Consider the following 24,635-nt stretch of genomic DNA (forward strand, 5'->3'; position numbering starts at 1 on the left):
TGGCTACGCTTGCCGCTGTCATCCCTGGCGCTATGAACTTGAGGAGCCATTCGATGCTGCTTGTTGGATAATGACTCCGGTGTCACACACATAAGATAGCATTCAAAGGTAGAAGTATCTAGGTAAAGCAACGACACACTTCGGCCAAGTGTCGCACGAGCGAGAACTTGTGTTTGGTGTGGTTGGCTAACTAGTAACGTTGAGGTCGCAAGTTGCAGCACAGAGGGGATCTAGAACAGTTTTCTAGCGTTTCGCTCAACTTGCTTTCGAGACTTGGAGATAGAGGCGTATTTGTTTGATGTTTCTGTGGGTGTCGTGGGTTTGCCGCTCGCGCCGTATCTGACCGGGGGATTTTGCGCCGTTGCCAGCGATGTCTTGCTGAACGATCCTAGTCTTTTGAGCCCCCAGTTTGAGGGCGATCGGCACAACTAGTGGCTCCATCCCATAATGAAAGCGAGGATATCGGCAGGGAAGTTGACAACGCTTCGATTTTCAGTTGAGGGAAACAACTGGAAAGGCGTTCTGAGTGAAAGCGGCGTCGTGGATAACAGAGAGGTGGTTGTCTTAGCTGTCTTGCATGCCGGAAAGCTAGAAATCTCACGATGACCTGCAGACCCCTTGCAAGTGCATTTATGGGGGGGGGGCTGCACCATCCTGAGCAAGGTGGTCGGTCCACTATCAACTTCAGGTTGCTGAAAGCTGCAGAATTGGGACTCGAGTCCCAGCAACGGCAAGGGTGGATTCTGAGGAGAAGAGCTCGAGCCTCGTCCCGTCATTCGTACAGCAGCCGGACGGTTTATTAGCTGGCACCGGGCTCACGCTGGACACGAGCAGTTTGGCAGGCAGCTGTCAGCCGATTGGTAGGCTGCTTACGGCCTGCCCCCACGACGTGAGCAAGCGCACCGACTCAACGGCGACGGCGTACTAAGTAAAGGGGAAGCGGGCTGCTATGTGGGAGACGAGAGGGACCCGTCCGTGGATGGAGCGATAATATCACATCTGAAGTCTCTGCGTGGATTTGAGGCCGGGGCGGATGCGAGTCGAGGTCGAGGATCGCCGCCGTATTGTACTGTTCCCAGCCCAGCCCCTATTTGTGCAAATTTGCGCCAATGGAAGCGGCAAAGCGTCTCGTCGACAAGGTCTGGACGACGTATGTGTGTGCCGTTGCTTTCTGCGTCTCGATGTGGTAGTCGTTGGCTGTTGACTTGTGAGTGGAAGTGAGTCGTCATGTTTGTGGTGTTCCTGCGAGAAGCCTCCCGCGGCAGCGATGTTCCATGTTTGAGACAGGCACGCGTGCGAGGCCTGTGACCTCGTTGGTGTCCCCTAGGAGCTGGATCCGGGGCGAGACTAAGGCGACTAACGGCGGTGGTTTGGGCGAAGGCGGCGTTTGGCTCTGGGCTTGTAGGCAAGGCCATCCCCTATTCCTGCTGGACCAACCAGCCTCCTCGAGTCGTCTAGCTGCAAATGGTTCGTAGGACCCCTGAAGGCGTATTGCCCGAGAGCCGTGCATCCCTGGCCTCGCAGCTCATTTGTCCAGATTAAGGTGCTGGACTTCCCTGCAGATTCCCCACCAAACCGCCTGGCCAGTGGCCTTTTTGCTTTCTGGACGGTGGAGACTCCGGTGCTGTCTGGAGGAAGTAGACGAAGACGAAGCCCAACGCAAGCTTTCTTGCTGCTGCTGCTGCCAACTGCTGCAAGAGCTGACTGGATAGCTCCGGGGCGGCGCGATATCTGGCGGGAGCCAATGTTGTTGTTGCTCATGAGAACAATCTCGATGGTGGCCTGAAGGATTTGGGTATCAGTGAATGGTGGAAAGAGCCATGTGATATGGCTCGGGATGCGTAAAAGCAGAGAAGCGAGATGGTCTTTGATAGGGCAGAGCGAAGGCGGTGTGCTGCTGGTAGGGGATACTGAGGTTGGGCCTCTGGGATCCGGGGCTCCAGTCAATGACGAGCGCTGTTCAAGATTGGATGTTTGCGGTCGGTCACGGTGGCAGGCGCGCCTACGGCCCGCAGCACCTACGCAGTAGGTATCCACGACACATTTGTTGGCGTTCAACGGGTGGTCCGCTGTGGTTCGTTTGTGGGTGTCAATGATGCTTGGGCAGCTCTAGCTGGCTGGAAGGGTCTGGCTAGAGCCACTGCTGGACCACATGGGCGGCGGCGAGGAGCCAGGGCTTGACCAGGAAGCAGTGATGTGAATGTGAAATGTGAAATGTGCTGTGCGGCTTGCATGTACAGCAGCGGTGCAGGAGAGGAGAAGAGGAGTGGGATGGTGATGGTGTCCTTGCGGATACATGATGCACGCAGTGGAAGAGTCCTCGTGTGGAAGGTAGAAGCAGAGCCGTGAACTGTTTGAGATGAGGGGAGTGTCGTCAGACGATGGTGGTGATGGGAAGCATCCATCGGGTGTAAGTGGTGATGAGAAAGACATGTCTGGAAAAAGGGCCCAAGCTGCCTTACTTACTACCTAGTACCCAAGTAAGGCTTGTCATGACATGCGGGAGACATGGAAGCTCCAGCAGAGCTCCAGTATCCGGCAGCAATGAGAGAAAGAGCTCCGTTTCTTCCCAACAGGCATGGAAAGAAAGGCAATTGCGGTGGCCGACGAGTGCAAATCCTGACTGACTCCTGAGTCCTGAGGTCCCGAAGAAAGACCTGAGGTCCTGAGGTCCTGAGGACACACCACACACTCGCTCGCGAATCCCATCCTCCATCCATCCATCGATGGATACTTTCGTCTTTTGCTTTTGCATTTACTTTTTAGCTCTGTCCCATCCTGCCCCTTCCCGTCCAGTGCCGGCTTGTCTTGCCCCAAGTCGACTGTGACTCTCTTTTCTTTAAGCTGGATCCGATCGACTGGTTGGACCAGACTTTACCTTTTGAGGCACTTCAGATCAGACACACACCTCACCCGACGAGGAAGTCTTCTGTTGCTCGCGCCCCCCTCGCTCTCTCCCGCATTTGTTGACGACACACTCCTTCTCATTTCTAATACTAATCAAACGCTCCCGCACGCTCTCTGCCTCTTCCATTTCCTCCCACTCTTTCTCCTCCTCCATTAGTTCTATCTCTCTCTCGCATCCACCGTACACTTTACACCTAGAGCGCCGGCGTCCTCGTCCCCTCCTTGGAATTCTTCGATTCGACCTCCCACGACTTCTTATACGTCCGCATCCCGCCGACCTGCAGCCACGATTACTACCAAAGACCTTGTGTCACTAATACCCAACACACACGCACACACCAACACCAACACCGCACTCTGCCGCACGCCTCACCCGAACATACAGGACGGCCAGCGAATCCCCTTCCTAGGACCAGACGAACGGTCACACACGCACATACAGACTTGCCGGCGACTCTCTTCATGGACAACCCAGACGGACGAACCGTGTCTCACACAATTGCTAATTCCTAATTCACGAAAGCATCGACTCACAACAGTCGCGGACTCTGCAGCACTCAGAAGAGAAAACGGGAGGCCTGCAACAAGAAAGGATCCGAGCGAGACCGTTGCGAGATTCGGGAGACTCAGTTGTCTACTTTCCCTCGGAAACAAAAGAAACGATAGCCCGAATCAAAAATCGACAGCACCTCATCCCAGGATTCAGGAAAAAAGAAAAAAAGGTACAACCCTGGCTGGAAAAATAATAACGATAACGGTGTTATCAGCGACGGGACGGAACAGGCGCAAACGCACGCACCACTCAGCGACCGTCGAGCCAGAAATTGACCTAGCTTTCGCCGGGTGGACTCCCGTCCACTTCTACAGGCCTCGACAGTGGTGAACTGGGGTTGGTCAGAGACAGACAGCGAAAAGGGTCACCCCTAGCACAGCACCCGGCAACCCAGCACCTTGAGGTGCCCTGCAGGCTTGGAGAGAGAGGACCTTGCCAGCACACCCAGCAAAGCAAATCACAGCACACAGCACACAGAGCGCGCGCAAACCCAGGAAAAAAGAGACGACCAGGAAGGGAAGAGAAAAAAAAAAAAACACAAGCCCTGGTAAGACGCGCAGCAGCAGCACCCAGAAGCGAACGAAAGCGGACTCCCAGCGACGCGAACATGGCTACGGCTGGTTTCGAAGCTGCGGGCCAGGCCCCGACATTGAATCCCACATTGTCTTCTTCTGCTTCAGCATCCGCATGCGCGTCCGCGTCCGCGTCCCCTTCTTCCTCGCTGTCTTCGCAGAGCATTGTCTTCCATTCTCTTTCAGACACGACAAACTCCCCGGCCGAGTCGCCCAACCTCAACATCAACCTGCCCTACCACGCGCATCGCCAGAGCCACAATTCCTCCAAGCTGCCGGCCTTTCGATTCGCCGATTTCAAGAACCAATCCCCACGCCTGGTGCTCCCCTCACTACTGCAGCACATCCCGCCCTCGCCTGTGTCGCCTAAATCGGCTACCGACGAAAACCACTCCGCCACTGCCACGGTCACTGACACTGCTGCCGTAACTGACATTGGCATCGGCCTCACTGCTGCCACTGCCATTGACACTGCCAGCGCCAACCCAACCACAACCGCAACCGCGACACCCACCACCCCGACAACCGTAACAACAACGTCAGAGCAGCCACACCTCCACCACAACTCGCCCGACACCACAACCAGCTCTCGCCAAAACACCCGTCCGACCTCATTGCGACTTGTCCACGATCGCCGCCCTTCTTACCGCCAACTTTCGCCTAGAATTTCGAGCCCCATCGACGAGTTGCCCGAACCGCCGCCAAAATTGAGTCCGCGACTGCGAGCATCAACATTTCAGGCCGCCTCGCATTCCACTCCCGCATCCCCAGCCATCTCCCCTCGGCGCCCTGCATCGTTTCCCGACGGTCCCGTCATCGTCCAGGCTTCAAACGTCGGCGTCGCAGAGTCAAAGACTTCTGGCCCTACTAGGTTGCACATCCGCAGGACGGTTACTTCTCGATCTCGCGAGTCAAATGTTATCGATACAGCGATATCGCCATTAGACACCCATCACCCGCATCCCTCCGACGCAAGCGACGAGGTGCTTTCTCCTGCCGACGGACAAACAAAAGACAGGTCCCACGGCCAGCGCGAATTGCTGCTCCCCAAAACATTGCAGCAAACGAGCCCGACAGATGAGCGACGCCAATCCGTAACGTCGCGACCACCCGTCTCCTTCAAAGCCCCCTCCAACAGTACTTCCACCACTTCCGTTCGCGTCGCTCCCATCCGCTCCTTTCGATCATCAGGGTCTCGTCGGAGTCTGGGACTCGACAGCAGCACTTCCACCATGCGCTCCTTCGACTTTGGCGACGAATTCGCCGACTCGAACCAACGCGACCGAACTTTGCGCGCCCTCGAGGGCAGAATCGACGATGACTTCCGCAGAATGACACCACCGCACTCAGCTAGCCAAGCCGATGCCGACGACACGACCGGTGACGTCTTTATGAAAATCGCGAGACAGGAGCCAACACGTCGCGGCTCGGGTGATGTTGCGCCAGCCGAAGAGTCAAGTGCCATAGTAAGTTTTAGTCCTCTCCATGTCTGCGTTGTTGTTTCGGGATCCCCTTTAGTGCCAGTCGGACGCCCGTGCCCTCTGATGGACATGTCTGTTCGCCGTGTTGTCAACCCGTCTCTCCATATTTTTGGTTGATCATCCCGCTCTCGCTACCTTTGCCCGCTTTGCCAAAGCCTACCCCATCTGAATCGCCTAGTCACCGTCGTTAGCGCGACTTCATTTCACTCAGGTTCCGGCGACGCTCGCCGTGGCGTTCTGCGTGCGAGCATAGAGTTTTACCATGGACAACCGTGACCTGACTGACAATGACAAACAGGCCCGTGTCACCAGATTCTCCCATCGCCGGCCACTCTCGGCAGCCGTCCCATTGTCTTATCACCCAACCTCCCCGCCTCAAATCAGCCGTCGTCTCTCTGACCAGCAAGAGACATCAAAGAAGCGCGCACGACAGCAATCAGAAGACGAGAGCGCCGCAGAACCCATGGCTCGCGCGCTGGCGTACCGCCCCGGATTGACTCGAGACCGCCCCTCATCAGTGCACCCGGCCGAGGACTTGGGTCGCTCCAAGACCTTCCACTCTGCCACGCGCTCAACCGTCTCCGCCGCCAACACACCTCGCTCATTCACCTTCCAGGGCGTGGACACACCGGAATCATCACCGTACTCGCCCTCACAATACGCGCGCAGGCGGCCTTCCTTGACCGACAGCAACGCAGGATATGCTGCTCGTAGTTCCGCATACAGGCAGTCCAACTTGTCCTTTGGCCAGGCACGCACGTACAACTCATCGCCATTAGTGCCGAAGATGGAGACACCGCGTACTGAAACCCACCAACAAGAGGCTGCAAACGGAGTGGAGGGAACCGAGTCGACGGCGACCGCATCTACAACCGCACCTTCGACAGTATGGGATGAGTTGGACGATCTCAAGTCGAGAATTCACCGGTTGGAATTGACGGGCAAGTTGCCAAAGACTTCAGGTGCCGCGATGTCGCGTGCTTCCGACGAGCGACCCCCCACCGCTACCAACACGACGATGTCCACGTCACCCAAGAGAACGTCCGGCAGCAACCACCCCAAGTCGGACGCTATTAGCATTACATCATCGCAGCGCGAGGCTCACCAGCCGATTTTGCTCTCTGCTGTTAACAAGTCGAAGCCATTCCTCAGTGATGAGGTAGCACGAGCACTCGAAACGGCTGCCACTGAAGCACTGGCGCTCGCCAATATGATGGGTACGGCAGGTCAGCCTGGACCTATTTCTAGTGGAGCCAGCACGATCGGCGTGGGTACCAACTTGACGGATCGCCAACTGCGACGCAAGGCGGATAGTATCTGCCGGAGTTTGACGGAGCTCGTCCTGGCCTTGAGCGAGGAAAGCGCGCGTGAGAAGACCCTCCAACTGACGGTATCGACACCCAAGGAGACGACGACTCCTTCTACACCAACTATTGATAAATCGTTCACGGGGGGAACCGGATCTTCTGCGGCGTCAGGAGCGACTGCCCAACAACGTCCAACCGTACCAGAGCAGCAGACCTTGCCGAAACCCAGTGCGGTTATCACCAGTCCTAGGGCTTTATCCAAGTACGAGGAAAGACGCAACACAATGCTCAACACCAGTGCTCTTCAGAGCCCAAGGTTTGCCCTGCCGCCTGGCACCATTCCCTCCACGCCGGGAGAGAAGACCGCGCACCGCAAATCGTCCTTGTTCATTGGCCGGGCTCGTCGGGGCGCGTCAGAGGAACCCGAAGATGGACGACGGTCTTCGCTGCTGCTGAGGACGAGACGCGCCGGCACCGAAGAGCCCGAGGACCCGCGTGCGCTTGTCCGCCAAGAACCTCGCCAGGAAAGCGGCCGCCAGACGTCGCTTCTCCGTACACGCCGAGGAACGATTGGCGAGAACCATGATGACGATGAATCGCCGCGCTTCCGTGCCCCGTCACGGGCAAACACCGAACTCCAAACACCCGGCCGATCCGTATCCCACACCTACCACCCCAACACGGCAGCAAACGAAGTGTCGTCGCCTGCCTCCTCCGCTCTCCCCCGCCGGCGTTTCGGCGCATCCGCCATCACCTCCCGCCTTGTCGCACCCTCTACGCCATCTCTCGCCACACGTCGCTATCTGGAGAGAACTCCAGAACGGGAAGTCGCTAGCTCAGCTGAGAAGCCCGAAGAGCGCGCACAGCCGACTATCCCGCAACCGCGTCATTTTTCACTCAGCCACACGTCCTTGTTGAACAGGGCAAGCAGCATCAACCGCAGAACCAACCGCGACAGCACGATTACGAATACATCGACTGCTGCTCAGGCGGGCAGCTATCGATAACGCTTGACGAATGACACCCACATGGATGGATGAATGTACCATTAGATCTTTTTGTTTTAAGCTGGCGTCAGTCTTGTTTGGCATAGGTTATACCGCATGGGCTCGGCAATCGTCACTTTGTACTTGTATGACAACCCCGACAGACGGCCGGTTGATTGTTGTTGGACTTGCCGACTTCTTGGGAAGGTCGGAGCATTTGTATATCGAGCAACCCATACGGGAAACAAAACGTTATGGATGGGAGCCTCAAGGCTCCGGCATTGGTCAAAAACAGTCTCTTGATTTGTGACTCTGGCTGGCGTTTTGACCTAGGCAGACGTTGATATCATTCCGAGTCAGGTGTTTTGGGAAGGGGTAGAGCAGCTAAAAGTTAATGTATGTCTTGTTATTCTTCCAGCAATGTCGAGTCGTGAGACTCGGATAGGCTTGTCAATTGAGTTCTGTTAACCGCGACGAGCCGCTGTCAGTTGCATTGTGAGAGGTACATGTCAGATGCGCTTTGTCTCCAGATTTTAACATCTCAACTTGGATCCGTGCGACGAAGGAAAATGAACTACTAGCTTTTTTATTCTCCGAACTCGTGTTGGTTGGTTGTCGTTTGACAGGTTTGAGTCACCGGCGACGGGTGAGGCTTGAAGTGAGCCAGGCAGGAGGGTTGAGCCAGTCAGTGTCAGTCACTGCCCGATGAGTTTTTTCAGCGGGCCTCTGAACCGCACCCCTCCTCTTCCGACTTCATCTCAACGTTGCACCCCCCGACTTGCATTATATCTGCGTAAATCTCCATGAAAAGTCTGGTCTCGAATTTTCTCAAGAAGACCAATCCGTTATCCTTGAGACGTACCACAGCAGCGCCCCGAGTTTTCTTTTCTGAGCATTTCGCCACCGAAACAAGGCGGCAGCGGGAGACGACAAGGACGTTTGCGCCCGCTCACACTTACCAACGAATTACACCCAAACCAGCAAACGCTTCACCAAGGCAAGGGCTTGGAAACATGGCTGACGGATTCGACGAGACGGCCGCGGCCGCGGTTGAAGACAGGGCACAGCAGGGTCGCAGGGGAGGACGTAAGGGCGGCCGTGGAGGAGGCGGCGGCGGACAGAACAGAGAGGTCCTCGTGTCCAAGGCCCTTTCCAAGCTCCTGCGGCACCAGGCGGAGAACGCGGGTATCAAGCTCGAGGAGGGCGGCTGGGCTCCCTTGGACAAGGTGGTGAGTGCATTTTGACGGAGGCTGGTGAAAATTCAGGGAGACGCTGACGCAGGGTGCATGAAGCTCGCGTACGGCCCCGTCAAGTCGTTAAAGGTCACGTTCGAGGACATCAAGGCGGCGGTCTCGACGTCGGACAAGCAGCGCTTCGCGCTCAAGCCGAACGAGGCGACGAACCCGGCGCTGGACGAGGGCTCGACGGACCCGGCGCACTGGCTTATCCGCGCGAACCAGGGGCACAGCATCAAGCTTGACTCGGCGGCGCTGCTGACGCCCATCACGGCGGAGAGCGGCAACGTTCCCGAGGTGGTTGTGCACGGGACGTATTTCGCGTTCTGGCGGCAGATTGAGGAGTCGGGCGGGCTGCGGCGGATGGGGCGGAACCACGTGCACTTCGCGACGGGCCTGCCGACGGACGAGAAGGGGGTGGTGTCGGGGATGAGACGGGACGCGGAGGTGCTTGTGTATGTGGATGTGGAGGCGGCGCTGGCGGAGGGGATGAAGTGGTGGGTGAGCGAGAACGGGGTCGTGTTGACGGAGGGGGACGAGGAGGGGTTTGTGCCGTGTAGGTTGTTCAAAGAGGTTAGGGGGAGGGATGAGGCGGTTGTTGGGACGCTGTGGAGGGATGGGGAGAGGGTTTCGGGGTTGCCTGAAGGGTTGAAGATGAGGGCGCCGCCGGGGAAGGGGGGTAGGGGCGGACGGGGTGGGAGGGGACGGGGAGGGAGGTCGTGATGCGGTTGGTGATGATGAATGGGGTATGAGAGGATGATGAGATGTGCTAGACTGTGAGGGCTCACTCTATAAGAACAAAACGTTGACAGCAGGCATATCAATGATGGCATTTCATCGTTGCGTTTGAGGCATGTTGCTCCTTGATGATAGGTGGTTCAACTCGTTGTGATATCTTGATGAAATCCTAGAGTATATAATAAATTCTCCTCCCTCAGTATGAGCTCCTCAACCTACTCCCCAAGCATAGCCTTCCTCTTACGCTCCCTCTGGTCTTGCTTGGCCAACATCCACTCCAGAATCCCCTGCGCCATCTTCTCCCTCGCGGCTCTCTTGGTGTAGATCTTGCTCACGGAGCCCAGGTCTTCGGGGATGAGCGGGTTGTTGTCAAACTCGGCCCTGCCGTTCCAGAAATCGCCCAGCTCAGGGTCTTCCGTCAGAATGTAGCGGGGGACCGGCAGGTTGAGGCGCGAGGCGAGCTTCTCTACCTGCTTCGTCAGTGGGAGCTCGGATATGGGCGCGCCGGCTGGCGTGCCTGGGGCGGAGGACGAAGCGGAACTCGGGTTGGATTTCACACCGGCGGCGGTCGTGGGGGAGGACGGCTTGGGAGGGGATGTGGTCCGGGGCGCCTTTGATGCCTTTTGTTTTGGAGCCGGCGACTTGTTTGGCTTGGGTGATGGGGAAGATCGCGACGGGAGAGGTTCCTGCTTCACGCGCGGGATGTCCGTGATGGACATCGGGGGTGAGCTCGACGGGGCCCTCTTTGCCGGGACGGACGCGGTGGCCGGCGCGGGGACGTGAAGGACGGCGGGAGCGGGCGGGAGAGACGTCCGAGGGGCGGCGGCGGGTCCGAACGGTGTGGGAAACTTGGGCAGCTCGCCGCTGGGGAGCATCTGGCCGTTGCTGATGAGCCATTCGCAGGCGCATTTTGCCGCGAACTGTTTCGCGTCCTGCTTGCGCGTGAAGTCTGGGCTCTTGGCGTTAGGCGTGGCCGGGTCTATGCCGTGGCCTGGACGGGGGAACTTGTCGTTCGTGGCGTCGAAGGAGACGAAGCAGGCCCAGCGGAGCTCGGGAGCCTTGCCGAGACGAGGGTCCTGGCGGGCTTCGTCTGAGAATGTCGCCTTTTGGGAGCGGCATTGAAGCCAGTCTGCGTTGCTTGGTGAGTTAAATGGAGATGTTTGCAAGGGGGGAGGACATACGGTTGAGCGCGCCGATCCAGTTCTGGCCGCCGAGGGTTGGCTCCGCGCGAGGCGGGGGCCGGAGGATGACTGCTATGGCGTTGGCTTCTTCGTCTGAGATGGGAGCTGGCTGGCCGTGTTGCGACTCGAAGGCCTCCTTTTGGGCGATCCAGGATTTGAGGGCGGCCCAGTCCACGCGCGGCACCTGCGCCGTGGTTGGTGTTGAGTTTGACATTGTGGGATGTTGATGAGTGAGGGGCAGATTGGTGGCCAGGGAGGGGTTGGTGCTATGCCGACGGCATGGACGCTGGGCCTGGATTGTCGCTGAGAATGGTGTACCGGAGGCTGCGCGTAAATGGACGGAGGTGCGCCGCGTCTTTATGTTTTGTTTGCCAGGAGAAGTGAGAGGTTTGATGTGGTGGAAATGAGATGTGAATCGGGTGGGGGGCGGCACCGTGAGATGTGTATGTGCTCTTGCTTTGTGGCAGAGGTTCGGGGATTCCTGCTGGAGGCCGGCAGGGCCACATACACCTTGCGACTGCTTATTGCACCCGCCTGTGGTCGCTGGATATCTAGAAGACAAGAGGAATCATTGCAAAGTTATTCGTCGTCGCGGGAGAAGGTTTCGCGTTGTTCACGTCTACTCTTGTTATTTAGAGTTCATTGAAGTTGGGATGAAAGAGGATCGGCAACAGGTTGATGTTGGACGATTCTCAGCCGATTGGCTGCGTCTGTAGCGGGCAAGCATGGCCCTGCGACGAACAGATGCTGCAGATGATATATGCACTTCTTTGGCTGTATTTACCGCTATCCCGTACACTTTTAGGGGGTATACAAATTACGACCGTAAACGCTCAACACCATGACCATTTCCCTATTTTACTCGAAGAAGCCCGTGCCGTCGTCTTCCTCCTCTTCTTGCTGTACAGGAGCCTGCCACTTCCTCGCCTTGCCGCCATCCTTCCAGTTCACTGCGCGATCCTTGTGGTGGTGGTGATGGTTCTCTGCAGGGAAACTGGGCTTCGTCTTGTTGGCCGCCGAGAAGTTCTTCTTCGCAGGCTTCTTTGGCGCGGCTCCGGTATCCGTCGGCGACTTGCGGTCGCGTAACCTGTATAGTGCCGCCTCGCCCTCGGGAAGGACCTTTTCAATCATCGCCCACATCTTGGGGCGCTCGGCGTGCAGGGCGCGGAGGGCCTTGGGCTGCTTGAACGACTTGTCGTCCGTTTTCTCTTCCTTCGCCTCGTCGTCTTTGGGGGCATCTTGGCCCTTGTCCTTGTTCGGGTATAAACTCTCGTACCGCTCCATCAGGGGGAAGAAGCGGGCATAGGCGACGTCTACTTCGGCCACGTGGGCTTCAGCCTCGAGGCGCTTCTTCTCGTCTGCGTCGGTCGACTGGGTGATTTTCTTGCGGAGTTGCTTGAGGAGCCGTTCTGCCTTTTTCCGCTCTGATCACGAGGAGTCAAAAGTTTGCCCAACAAACAGATGCGGAAAAGAGACACCTACCGAAGAACCTGACCATGTGGTACTTTTGAATCATGTTGCTCCTCTTCTTCTTGAAGTCGCGCTCATCCACCTTCTCGGACAGCGCCTCCAGCTCCTGCTCCAAGTCATTCCGCACCGTAGCGGGCAGCTCCTTGCCGCTTTGCAGAAGTCTCCTGATTGTGCGTGCGCGCGTCCTATTCCATGCCGGCGTGCCCTCCTTGGCCTTGTGCTTCTTCTTGGTGGCGCCGGGACCGGTTCTGGAGCGTTTCGAGTCGTGCTCTCCGTCGTTGTGGTCTGAGACTGGGGAGCCGTCGCGAGGAGCGTCGTCCATTGCGACGTCCGAGACTTCGTAGTGTGAGCGTTTCGTGCCCATGGTTGTTGTTGCGATACGGTGGGTAGGCTGTTGCGTGACTTGGGCTGGGATAGATGAATGCGTGGTGATGGCTTCGGGGCATATCTCTTTGGTTCAAAAATTTGGATCGTTATCGAGGACTGGACGTTGCGGACCCCACCCGGCGCTTCTTATCAGCACCGTTTGGGACTAGCGTGCTATTTGAGCCGCTCGGACCAACGACAGGTCCCAATCACAACTGCTCAATGAAGCTGTAGCCCAAGCTCAGTGAGTTCAGATATACATACTCACAGCGGCTTCAACTTTGCGACAGAAGGAATTGAACTACGCATCTTCGACCATAATATCTTGCAGCGGTTGCATAATCTCTCCGCGATCATAAGAATCTGTCAACAACGACACTCATCGGTCTCACTCACGACATCTCATCCCACCTCATTAGCCTGCCAACTGCCTTGTGGGTCGTGGGAATACGCAGTACACATCGGTGGCTGGATTGGGGCGAAGACAAACGCGATCCGTGACAGGCGCGCCGTGAGGTTCAGGCTCGCGTGGTCGCCATGGACCGCCCGGAGCCTGGGCTCATCAAATGGTCGCAAATCCCCGGCTACGACAGCTTCATCCACATCAACCTACAGCACCGCGTCGTCCAGCTGTACGAGCCCAACGGCCTTGCACAGCGGAGCAAGTTCGACTATGAACGGCTATCAAAGCACGATGACTTCCCGACCTTGACCACGTATGACTGGTCCCCCACGGTTCCAGGCCTGCTGGCTGTGGGAACTCAGACGGGTGTGGTCAACCTGCTGAGGATGGACGACAACTCCAACGCCTACATCGAGTTGGGCCTTAAAATGACAAGAACGTGTCAGGCGGTTGCGTTTAATACCGAGGGTTTGCTTGCGGTCGGTTTGGATCGTGTGCGTATGGATCAGTGCCTACACATATGGGACGTCAACCGCCTGTCGTCGATGGACAAGTCTGCCAAGGGATTCTCCAAGGATATGCACTCTTTTACGGATCCTGCGTACAGGTTGGAGCCTAGTGTATCTGTGTCGAGTGTCAAGTTCTTTGAGGACAACCCAAAGACATTGGTTGTTGGAATAAAGGCTCAAGGATTACGCATCCACGATCTGCGAGGTGAGATGTTGGATCTCATATGCCATAGGTCATTGCTAACATCGTCTATAGAACCGAACATTGGTGTCGTCACGTTTCAGACCAAATGCAATAACAATTTGGCAATAGACTACGCTGATCAAAACTACTTTGCTTCGTCAGCGCTTGACCAGCCGGGCATCATGATCTGGGACCGTCGAGCAACATCCCGCCCGGTTGCTTCTCACTCGTATCTTGGCGCAGTGGATGAGGACGAGCTTCCATGGGGTGGTGCACTCAGGCTTGACAGGGTCGTCGACTCTGACGATGACCCGTCACTGAGCGAAAGCAAGCACTCGATCGTCCGCTCTTTGCGCTACTGTAGAGACCACCGCGGTCTTTTGGCTGTGCTGTCTCGCACTGGGCAGTTGAAGGTTTTGAAGACAAACAAGGAGCTAACACCTCCCGACATGTCTCTCGAGGGCAGCCCGGAGCTTTTAGAGGTTCACAAGTCTTATGATATGGATGTCCAGTATGGTGATAGCGGGAAGAAGAACGACCGGATCGTCTCGTTCGATTGGGTCACTCTGGACTCAGCTGTACTACAACCTCGATTGGTTGTCTTGCGCGCCAACGGAACGTTTGAGATTCTTGAGCAACCGTCGTATACGTCCGATTACTTGTATAAGCTGACGCCATGGCAGCCGCCTCATCGCGGCCTCGAAGGTACGTTCCCTAATCACACGGAAAACATCTTGCTGATGTGGTACAGAGAGCGGCCCGTACCATAACATCATGGAGTTTGAGCCATCACAATCCTCCGACATGCTAGGTCCGTTATTCGTCGAAGAGGCCCTCTCAGATATAGCTATTTTTGGACCAGATAAAGTCGACGTCCAGACTATTGTCGACAAGACGTTACAGGCCAGATTTTCTGCGGCAGACCTCAACAGTAGGTTGATAGGAAACAACGAACGGTCCCCGTCTGCTCTTGATAAGTCCAAGACTGTGGCTGAAAGAATGCGCGCGTTGCGTTCTGATTTGAAGGAGAAGGCGAAAGAGTTGGAAACAAACGGTGCGGAGTGCTCGAATCTGGAAGAGTCGATAAGCTCCCTGGCTCAGCTGTCTCTCCATTACGACGGGCCTGTGTCTTGCCGCCACATGCATGAGTCGCTACTTTCTCTGACCCTCAAAGCCCAAAACCTATCTACCGAGTCGCAGTGTCTGCTAGACCATGCCATGCTTTTGCGCGCAAAGGAAAAGTACTTATTTGACTGCAATGTCAATCGGGCAGTGGTTGCCGATGACCCCTGGCTGCGATACATGTGGGATTGGATTGCAGGTAGGTCGTTGCGTCTCCCTGATGCTTCAAAGCTAACAATGACCAGACGCGGAGGACGCTGCCCAGGACGGGGGCATGAAGTTATCCCCTTTGGACTTGAGTTACATGGGTGTCTGTACAATTTGGTGTAATGATCTAGGTGGGTTATCTACGATAGTGTATGAAGACGCTGTCACTGACGACGAGCAGGCCAGAAGCCATCATCGAGATTACCTGAGGCATCGCCGATGCCCGAGACAACGCTTTGGGAGAAGACGATTGGAAGCATCTGCAAGAGACGTAAACTGCCAAAATACGAGGGTACTCAGACCAAGAAGCCATTTCACAGGCAGTTATGCTTGGATATTTGCGGATGGGGAGATAATGCAGCACACGAGGCAAGGGGGGCTACACACGACCCAGGCGAGGACTATCCAACAACGGCTCACACTATGGCGGCGGCTCGAGCTCTCTTCAAAGGGGAAACCCAGGAGGCGATCCGAATATTGAAGACGGCGAGCGTGACGCACCCAGAGCTTCTCTTCGTGTCGCTCGCGCTGCAGCTCATCGGCAGGAGCAACAACAAGCTCAGCAAGGAACAGCTGGACTTTGACGAAGCCGTTGCGTCAAAGACGGATCCGTACCTCAGGGCAATTTCGTCGCTGATTGCTACAGGGGACTGGTTTGCCATTGCGAACCAGAAGTCGCTGCCTCTGTCGGACCGCGCATACGTGGCCGTCAGGAACTTTGACGACGAACAACTCACCAAATGGCTGCATGAACAAGTTTCGATGGCAGTGGATACCGGAGACGTCGAAGGGATCGTTCTCACGGGTATCACGGACAGGCTGGTGGATATCTTCGCCAAGTACGTCCAGAAGTTCAACGACTTCCAGACGGCCACGCTGGTCATGTCAATATGCGCGCCGCGATACATTGACGACTACCGCTGCCTGGCGTGGCGCAATGCATACAGAGCATACCTCCAGCGTCACAAGGCATTCCTGCAACGAACCAAATTCGAGGTTGAAAGCACAAAGAAGAGCAAACGTGGGGGACGCCCGACCATCAAGCCGCCGTCACGGCAGATTGCGCTTCGGTGCGTCTACTGTGACGCGGAGACGACTCTCGCAGGGCAAGGGGGGCCTGGCGCGGGACCACCTCCCGGAGCACCCGACTCGCGGAACCCGCTCATGGCGACGAGCATCAATGCGGGAATCAGCTGTCCCAACTGCGGGCGTCACCTCCCGCGATGCGTCGTGTGCATGGAGGTGGTTGGTGTTCCGAGATCTGACCGGCCGGAGCTCAACGGCGAGCCGGAGAGTTGGATGGCGGCCAACTTCCCGACGTTCTGCCTCAAGTGCGAGCATGTGCTTCACCTAGACCACGCCAGACAATGGTTCACGAGACACGTCGAATGCCCCGTGCCCGAGTGTCGCTGCCGATGCAACTTTCGAGCCAACCCGGAGCTTTCGTATCATTAATGACGACGGGAGGAGGAGTCCAGAACGAGGCACGTTTGCGTGGGGAAGGCTGGAGACGCGCATGAGCAAGCTGCGTCTAATGATGACGGAAGTGAGGGGGCTCGTCGGGTTCGGTTCGTGTTTGGCAGCTGTTTGACGTGGACCACCGTTGAAGGCGAGGCGACGGTGGGCGGTTGGGCTTATCTGCCCATGTTCTGGCCAATGTTCTGGATGAGCCCGTCTTGATTTTACCGTGTTTTGATGGAAATACTTATGACATGATTATGTATATGCTGCTGCAGAGTCACAGTTCCCCGGCGCGGAGAGGGTGTCGCGGAGATTTGCAACCCCTGTTCTTGGGTGTGCTTCACACGTTTGTACCTGCCAAGTACCTTTTTCTTCTTTATTTATACTCATGTGCAGAGGCTAGAAGCCTGAAGCCTGAAGGTGGCCGTCTAGCAGGAGCAAGCAAGCAAGCCCAAACAGCGGGAAGCAAGCAGGGCAGGCTGAAGAGTGATGTGACAAGCGACAGACAACCTAAGGTACCCGACCTAGGTAGGTAAGGTAGGCAAGGCAAGGCGAGGCGTAGGTCAGGGACGGAGTGGGAGGCAGGTTGGCAGGTAAGGTACGGAAGGGTGGGCTATCACATTCTGGTGATCGGTCACTCGCACTAGGGATGTATTCCAGGTTGCGGGGATCTTGACCGGCGGTGCAATGGGACGCTGGGCCATCCGTTTAGAGGTGTCCGGTGAATGCGCTGGTTGCCAGCTTGCCAACCCGAGATGCGGCTTGCATGTTGACTGTGGCCAGTCCGGTTGGGTTTCGGGCAGTCATGTGTATGACAGGCGGCCCTCCCACGAGGCGCTGAAGGAAGGGGACCCACTTGGCGCAACTCGGTGCGCAGGGTGGTTCTTCCCCGGGGGAGCGATGGGCACCAGGGCAGGTATCGGCCTTGTCACTCGCTGCGCTGAGGGTGCCCTGTGCCCTGTGCAGACTGAGATGGACGGTGCAGAACGTCAACGGCGTGGAGCGCGGGCTGCTGTCAGCCGAGGTTGTTGGCGACTATTCGTCGTGCAACGGCCTACCTAGGCAAAAGCCCAGTGGCTTCCCTCCCCTTCCCGGTCCAGTCCCGGCCATCTTCATTCGGGGAACTGGTCCGGGCTCCTCCCACCTTCTTCTGACTTCAATTCTTCAAGCAGCCGTCACAGGGATCCTTCCCGCAAATTTACCTGCGGTGATTCACGTCTCTTCACGCCTGCCTGCCTTGCCTTGCCTCGTCTACCGTTGGACGGGCACCTACGGATACCCAGTCGTCCAGTCCAGTCACCTCGATACCCTGCGCTTTCCAGTTTCATCTGGCAACCAACACCGCACACGCGCACGACAATCACGAGAAAAGGGACCCCATTCCTACCTTACCCTTCGATTTACCTTACTGCATCCGTCCTGCCTGCCGGAATTAACACACCTCATCTTACCTCACCTCACCTCGCTCAGTGCAGTCTGCGACGCGGCCACCCATCATGTCACTCGAGGTAATTTACATCACTCGCCATGGAGTAAGTATCGCTTCCCTTTTCCAGCCAGCCTGCTACCTACCTATCATCTTTTTTCTGTCGTATCCGGTTCGATTTCCGTCTCCGGTCCCGTCCCTGTCCTCATCCCCTCTTCATTCACCTGCGACTCCGCCCTGGCCCTCACAAGTCCCAATGAGGGACGAGAATGCCAATGTGGTTGCGGATGCTGTGCAAGGTCAAGTTCCCTCCTTGGGGACAACAGATTCTTCAGCCCCCCCCCTCGCTAGGAGCTTTGAACCCACAACGCCCGAAGCCCCCTAGCCCCATCCGGTTCTCGAACTCGACGATCTTGTCCCGAGGTGGTGCGGGTGTGCGTGTGCAGACGTTGGAAGTTGGCCTTGTTGGTTTTGACCGGAATCATCTCTGACAATAAGCCTTGGCCTTCATCAGTTCCGATCCAATTGGCTCGTCGACCCTTCAACGGGCAATTACACGGCCTCCATCCCATCGCCCACAGGAATCCCCTCGGATCCGGCCCTGACGGCACACGGCGTCGACCAGGCCAAGGAACTCGGCGCCCACCTCCTGACCGTCGAGCCTCCAATCGATGCCGTCTACTCAAGCCCCTACTACCGCTGTCTGCAGACCATCACGCCCTTTGTCTCCCTCAAGGAGGACGAAATCAACCAAGGCGCCCAAAAAGACGTTGGCGCTAAGAGCGATGCCACCGTTATTCGCCCCGAGCATGGTCTCTGCGAATGGTATGGAGCCGCCCCGTTTGACCACCCAACGCCGGCCTCGCCGGATGTGCTGAAGCCCATGTTCCGTCACCTCGATGCAGCGTATCAGAGCCGCGTGTTTCCCGCCCGCAAGGGCGAGACCATCGCTCAATTGCACGACCGCGTCGCCGCTGCCGTTCAAGCCATCATTGAGCAGTGCGATGCCGAGGGCAAGCGCGCCGTCGTCCTGTGTTCACACGCAGCCTCAATCATTGCGCTTGGTCGGGTGCTTACCGGAAATATGCCCGAGAACATTGATGCGGAAGACTTCCGAGCCTTCACCTGTGGGTTGAGCATGTACCGGAGAAAATCACCGTCTTCTTCGGAACGAGCGTCAGAAACCGATGGTAGGATTCGAATCCCTACGTCATCATCAGGCAATGGGTCTTTTCAACTGACAACCAACAGGTCCTGGTCCTGGTTCTGATGCTGGTGCCCCAGCAGAAACCACTCCTTGGAGAAATGGTCGGGGAGTTGGAGGAGGGTGGGTATGCGAACTCAACAGCGATTGCAGCTTCTTGAGCGGAGGCGAAGAGAGGGGATGGTAAGATGGATTTTCCCGCCTCCTGTCGTGTTTCTGCCAATGAGGGACCTTGGGCTCATCCTAACCCATGTTGCCGTCCAGTGCCCACCGCTGACTGGGTCCCTCGGAGTCAGAAGGCCCATCCCTTTCTTTTTGGCTCCGGGCCCCTCGCCTAGGGGACTATGCTAAGTCTGTGCTCTGTCAAACGCTGACGACTTGTCGATCTACAGGAGATTCTCGGGCGACGAGTCCTTTTCCGCGGCCGAGAAGTCATCGGAGGTGGACGCTGGCCTGGCGCTCGGCGTGGTGGTGGAAGGAACAGTGAGACCCGACAAGGCCTCTCCCCACAGAGGAGCTGCAGGTCATCATCGCCTCTAGGAACAGGTTTATTGACGGTGCGCTTCGTCATTTGCATTTTCTTTTTCCAGAGGCGAGGAATTGGTCTCCTCACGGGTCGCAAAAAGGGTCGAGGCTGCGACAGGTCCTGGTTTCTGCGACCTGACCAGAGACCGATCCGCACCACCCGCCTTGCGGCCGATACACGATGGCAGCTAATGCCGGATAGACTTGCCTAGCTGCTGCGGGATGCATCATCTGCATGTCTTTGGCACGGACTGGGTAGCATCAAATCTGCGAGCCAGTCAGCGCAGCGGCTAGCCCCGAATCCATGACAAAATGACCCCTGTCACTTTCATCTCACAGCTGCCACACCATTTCAACGCTCCCAAAGTCCAACTTCAACGCTCTTTTGCCGCTTCGCCTTTGAATGCTGCCTATCGTACGAACTGCTCGCGAAAACCCTCGCTTCACGGCGAACCTTTACTGACCATCATGCTCGGCCAAGATTGGCGGCTTCAGCTGAAGAAAACTTCTCGTATCAGAAAACAGCCATTGGCGCCCAATGTCTATCCTGTGTCATGAGCACATGCAAGCCAACTGACGTGCTTGTACCCGGCGTCTCGCCGCTCCCACGCACTGCGTTGTCTGCCTAGGTGGCTCGATCCCTTGATACCTTGGGCCACCGAGAAGGTCTTCGCGGTGCTCACTGGCGAATCCTTGATCGGCTGATTCCTTATCATCACGCAGCTCAACAGCAGACATCCGCTCTTACCCGCCTGTTCTCAGCCTCGCGATTTCGTGGGCCCCTCCTGGAGCCCCAGGGGATCCGCACACAGGATAGAGCCCGCAACAGCAGAATGAGAGGCAGATCTGGTGTGACGCTGCGCTGAAGAAGGCCCGCTTGGCACGACCGTGCCGCCGTCATACGTCTCCACCCAACAAATCCCGTCCACTGTGGCACGACCAGTTGAAAATGCCCTCATCAGGGGCCGGCACAACGGCATCGACTAACAAGATTATTGTACCTGGCTCAGATTCAACTACAGCTCGATATGTGATATTCCGTCCGCTTGGAAGCTTGAGCGGCGGCAGCATGGGGTCCGATCGCTCCCGGATGCGTCTTCCGACTAGCCTGCTAGGTGTCTTTGCCGAGACCCCAGGCATCATCCTCGGGTGTGTCTCGTCTATCTCTCCCTTAGCGGTGAAGGTTGACACTATTTGACTCAGCTGCTCAACGACGAGCGTTCCTGTTGAGATGGCGAGTACACGGGGCGTGTCGCCAGTGGCCACTTCAGCTTCATAACACGCAACACCATCTTCCTGCCAAGATGCAGTTCTTGGGGAACTTGGGAGCTCATGATCATCTCAGTTATGTCAAAAGAGCGGTGGCCGTAGGCAGCACGACGCAAGAGGTAGGAGGAGGGCCGGATTCGCGCTCACAGATCTTCTCACGAGATACTGTTGCCATGGACCAGGCCTCGAAGCGTCTGTCCTGACATGTGTACAACCGGGGATGGTATACTTGCTTGAAACGCGTGTGCCTTTCGCAGGGAAAGGAAAGTACATCCTTAGGTCTACTGCAGAGTAGGCGATGATGGAGGGGCGTGTCTGGCCTCTGCCAACCTCACTCCAGCCTCAATGTACAAGCCGATGGCGGAAGCAGAGTACATGGCTCGCTATAGACGATTTCTTAATCGGGCGTCATGCTTCTGTAGATCATATCGACAAGCCGGCCGGGAGCTTGTCTGTTTCGGATTTTGACGACGGGTATTGGCTTGAAGAGAGTTGCAGACAGGTTCCAAAAGGAAACGCAGAAAAAGAACGACGGGTAGCCACACAAACGCAGGGCGTAGCCTTTTGGGTGGCATTATTGACAACAACGCAGCCGCTGGTCTAGCACGACCATCTGCAGATGTCAACATTCGGCAACCCAAGTTGAGGCGGTCACGAAGGAGACCGAAAGCGGCCTTCAACGGCTACCATTCAGACGTGGCCTAAGAGCATAGTCAGGCACAATTGCGCGACCTCGTGGCTTGCGTTCCGTTGTCAACGTCGCTGCCGGTTCCAGAAATTGATATGCATCATGGCATTCGGCACGCGGGGTCGCACAAAGTTTCCCAAACAATCAACAAGCAACCCGGGTTTCAGGGCTGATTGGTAACGGGCGACACAAAGAACTGCTGCAAAATGCAAGTGTTGCGTCGAGCGATTCGCTGCGAAGTCAAGGCTGTGAGGTTTAGTAAAGAGCACGCTGCTCGAGTTTGCAGCATCAACGCACCAGAAGCTATTCAAGGTGGTCCAACCAGGACCGAGCGATGACCAGGGTTCGACACGGTAACTCGGACTCTAAAGCGATTTTATCACCGCTCCGTCGTCAGAGCGGTAAAGAAAAGGAGACGGGCGAAGAAGTAGAAAAAGAAAAGAAGACATCATGGCGAACGCTCCTGCACCTCGCACTCGCCCAGCCATCGTCGCGTGGCTTTGACTAAAGGGAGGATGATCCCTGAATTTGACAGCGCGCTTGGGATGAATCTAGTGAAGAGTCCAGACGAGACAAAGGGTACCTTCTGGGAGTGGAATAAGAAATCTGGGGTCCGTTGGCCAGACGGTGAGCCGGTCGGCAACAGGTTCGCAGACGCAGGCGCACAGGACGGGCGAATGTGGACAGGTTTGGATGCACTGCACTGTACCACAAGAAGACCGTTACATGCTATCCGTATGTATGCTTCTTGTGTGGTGTGGGGAGTCCGGGTCGGGACCCCCAGCAAGACGTGTTCCGCCATCCGCTGCCCATCTGGCCATCGAAATCTGTGGCGGCGACGCTTTCTTATTCCAGCGTCTCGAATCATGATGAAGATCCAGATGCGCTCATGGCGACCTTGCGCAAATTACGCTACAACGAAGTCAGCCAAGGGACACCCCTCCCCCCTGGTCATGGTTGACCTAAGCGTACCCAACCTTGCCAACGCTGCCAAAACTGGGTGTTGAAGAGGTGGTAGGAACCTGGGAACTTCAGCAGCAGGTTGCCGTGTGCGCCTTGCCCACCCTCGTCGGGCGGTCCCCGCAAGAATCGAACGGACGAGCTCGAGGCCAGACAGGACGGCGGCCCCACAAACCGTGTTCCCAGACCCTTGACGGGCGGCGGTAAGGCGGCTGCAGTCGACGACTACCGCGTGGTGCTTTCAATCGGCCGCCATTCATCGATCCCTCCGTCAGCGGGACCGATGTGGTAGTGTGATTATCGCTCTCAAATCAGAAATGCATCTCAGACAGAAACCTGAGTTATTACGAAGGGGGACTCGCCTGCGAGATTGCAGCTTTGCAGACTTGGTCGTCGTCGTGAGTGACTTTGGCTACTGGGTGTGTGGAGAGAGATCCGAGAAAGGAGGAGAGAGGAAAGCGAGAGGCAGGTGGCCGAATAGAATGGGCGTTCCATTCCGCAGCGCGATGCAGAATCACACCGACTCTCGACACCGGTAGCAGGCCACGCTGCAAACACATGGGAGTGAGTGTGTGTGTGTGTGTGTGTGGGATTCAGACGGATGTCATCGTATTGTACGGGATGGATGGGCGGCATGGATGGGCCAAATGAAACGGCAACGACAATAACAACAATGGGCGGCCCCAAGGCAAGCAAACTCGGGATGGATGGGCGGCATGGATGGGCCAAATGAAACGGCAACGACAATAACAACAATGGGCGGCCCCAAGGCAAGCAAACTCGACAACCGCATTTTGTCATTTTGTGCAGAGCATGCTGGAGGCAGAGCCAGGGCCATGTCTGCTATTATTGCACTCGCTTCCAGAAATCCGGGACGACAATACTTCAACCGATTATGACCCTCATCTTCGAGTCCCAGGTCAGGCTTGGGAGGACCCAACAAGAGCCAATGACAAGAGCGCGTTGGTCCAACTGCTGATGAGGCTGGAGGTCGCACAAGGCAAAGCAAAGCACAGCACGCCGCACTATGGACAGATGATATGCTTGCAGCTTGTGTCTGCGGTTCTGTCTTTCTGCTCTCCAACGCACTGTCACTGTCACTGTCACTTTTACAGTTGCTCTGTTTCTCATCACACATTTCACACACTGGACGCTTGCTCGACCACTTCTTTCGGCTGGCGCCATCCCCACCAACCAATGGATACAACATGCTCCCAAGTGCATATTCTCGCTATCCACACCCCCTTTCACACCCGCGGCCCCGAATCGCCATGGAACAAAACCCAACGCAAAAAAATGAAAAAAACACCCCCATCATCCGTTATTCGTCTCTGCTACGTCCGAAAGACAGTGGAACTCGCGGCTTGGCCCCCCGGGCCAGTACTACCCTCCAAACCCTCACGCACCCAGCTGTGACGCGCAGCTCGATCTAAGACTAGCGCCCCCGGAGAGGAGAATATCGACTGTGCAGCAGGTCCCGAATACCACCAACCTGCGGCCTGCGCGCAACGGCAGGACAGCGGACGCAACGCACCTTGTAGCAAGGTTGCCCACACACATATTGATGTAGGGAGGTACACACAGCAGTACACGCTACCCGTCCTTTTTCATTAATAGTACCGCCTACTGCAGCTCCCCCGAAAGGTCCTCCTCCCCCTCTCCATTGTATGGACATGCACCGTCATCTCGACTATTTGGTCCAAGGTCGACATGCGGATTAAGTCTCCCTTGCAAACCTGCAAAACCCCCACCTGCGCCCGCAAGTTCCTTCCCGCGGTCCATTTCCCTCTTCTTTGATCCTCACACCTCCCCGTCTCACAATGCATGCCTGCCATCTCACACCCAATCCTCGTCATTCCCAAACAGGTCAGAGCCTTGTTT

The 24,635-nt window shown here is 56.6% G+C and overlaps 6 protein-coding genes across 6 annotated transcripts; 4 read left to right on the forward strand and 2 right to left on the reverse strand.

The window, feature by feature from the left end:
* Window positions 1-5,264: 5,264 nt before the first annotated feature.
* COL26b_009380 (uncharacterized protein) lies at window positions 5,265-7,827 on the forward strand (the record flags this gene model as incomplete). The annotated part of the gene is made up of 2 exons (XM_053182111.1): window positions 5,265-5,498; window positions 5,917-7,827. The coding sequence occupies 2 exons, from the start codon at window positions 5,265-5,267 to the stop codon at window positions 7,825-7,827; spliced, it is 2,145 nt and encodes a 714-aa protein (XP_053033902.1).
* A 992-nt stretch (window positions 7,828-8,819) lies between these two features.
* COL26b_009381 (uncharacterized protein) lies at window positions 8,820-9,933 on the forward strand (the record flags this gene model as incomplete). The annotated part of the gene is made up of 3 exons (XM_053182112.1): window positions 8,820-9,035; window positions 9,099-9,496; window positions 9,915-9,933. The coding sequence occupies 3 exons, from the start codon at window positions 8,820-8,822 to the stop codon at window positions 9,931-9,933; spliced, it is 633 nt and encodes a 210-aa protein (XP_053033903.1).
* A 61-nt stretch (window positions 9,934-9,994) lies between these two features.
* COL26b_009382 (uncharacterized protein) lies at window positions 9,995-11,174 on the reverse strand (the record flags this gene model as incomplete). Its single annotated transcript, XM_053182113.1, has 2 exons — window positions 9,995-10,908; window positions 10,961-11,174. The coding sequence occupies 2 exons, from the start codon at window positions 11,172-11,174 to the stop codon at window positions 9,995-9,997; spliced, it is 1,128 nt and encodes a 375-aa protein (XP_053033904.1).
* A 644-nt stretch (window positions 11,175-11,818) lies between these two features.
* Window positions 11,819-12,794, reverse strand: COL26b_009383 (uncharacterized protein; the record flags this gene model as incomplete). The annotated part of the gene is made up of 2 exons (XM_053182114.1): window positions 11,819-12,384; window positions 12,443-12,794. 2 exons carry the CDS (start codon window positions 12,792-12,794, stop codon window positions 11,819-11,821), a joined length of 918 nt encoding a protein of 305 aa, XP_053033905.1.
* A 539-nt stretch (window positions 12,795-13,333) lies between these two features.
* Window positions 13,334-16,676, forward strand: COL26b_009384 (uncharacterized protein; the record flags this gene model as incomplete). The annotated part of the gene is made up of 5 exons (XM_053182115.1): window positions 13,334-13,913; window positions 13,965-14,597; window positions 14,644-15,213; window positions 15,260-15,352; window positions 15,403-16,676. The coding sequence occupies 5 exons, from the start codon at window positions 13,334-13,336 to the stop codon at window positions 16,674-16,676; spliced, it is 3,150 nt and encodes a 1,049-aa protein (XP_053033906.1).
* A 1,701-nt stretch (window positions 16,677-18,377) lies between these two features.
* COL26b_009385 (uncharacterized protein) lies at window positions 18,378-19,852 on the forward strand (the record flags this gene model as incomplete). Its single annotated transcript, XM_053182116.1, has 4 exons — window positions 18,378-18,540; window positions 18,690-19,284; window positions 19,329-19,439; window positions 19,705-19,852. 4 exons carry the CDS (start codon window positions 18,378-18,380, stop codon window positions 19,850-19,852), a joined length of 1,017 nt encoding a protein of 338 aa, XP_053033907.1.
* Window positions 19,853-24,635: the final 4,783 nt, after the last annotated feature.

This window comes from Colletotrichum chrysophilum (assembly GCF_026319265.1).
Source record: "Colletotrichum chrysophilum strain AFK26 chromosome Unknown scaffold_90, whole genome shotgun sequence".
Taxonomy (NCBI): domain Eukaryota; kingdom Fungi; phylum Ascomycota; class Sordariomycetes; order Glomerellales; family Glomerellaceae; genus Colletotrichum; species Colletotrichum chrysophilum.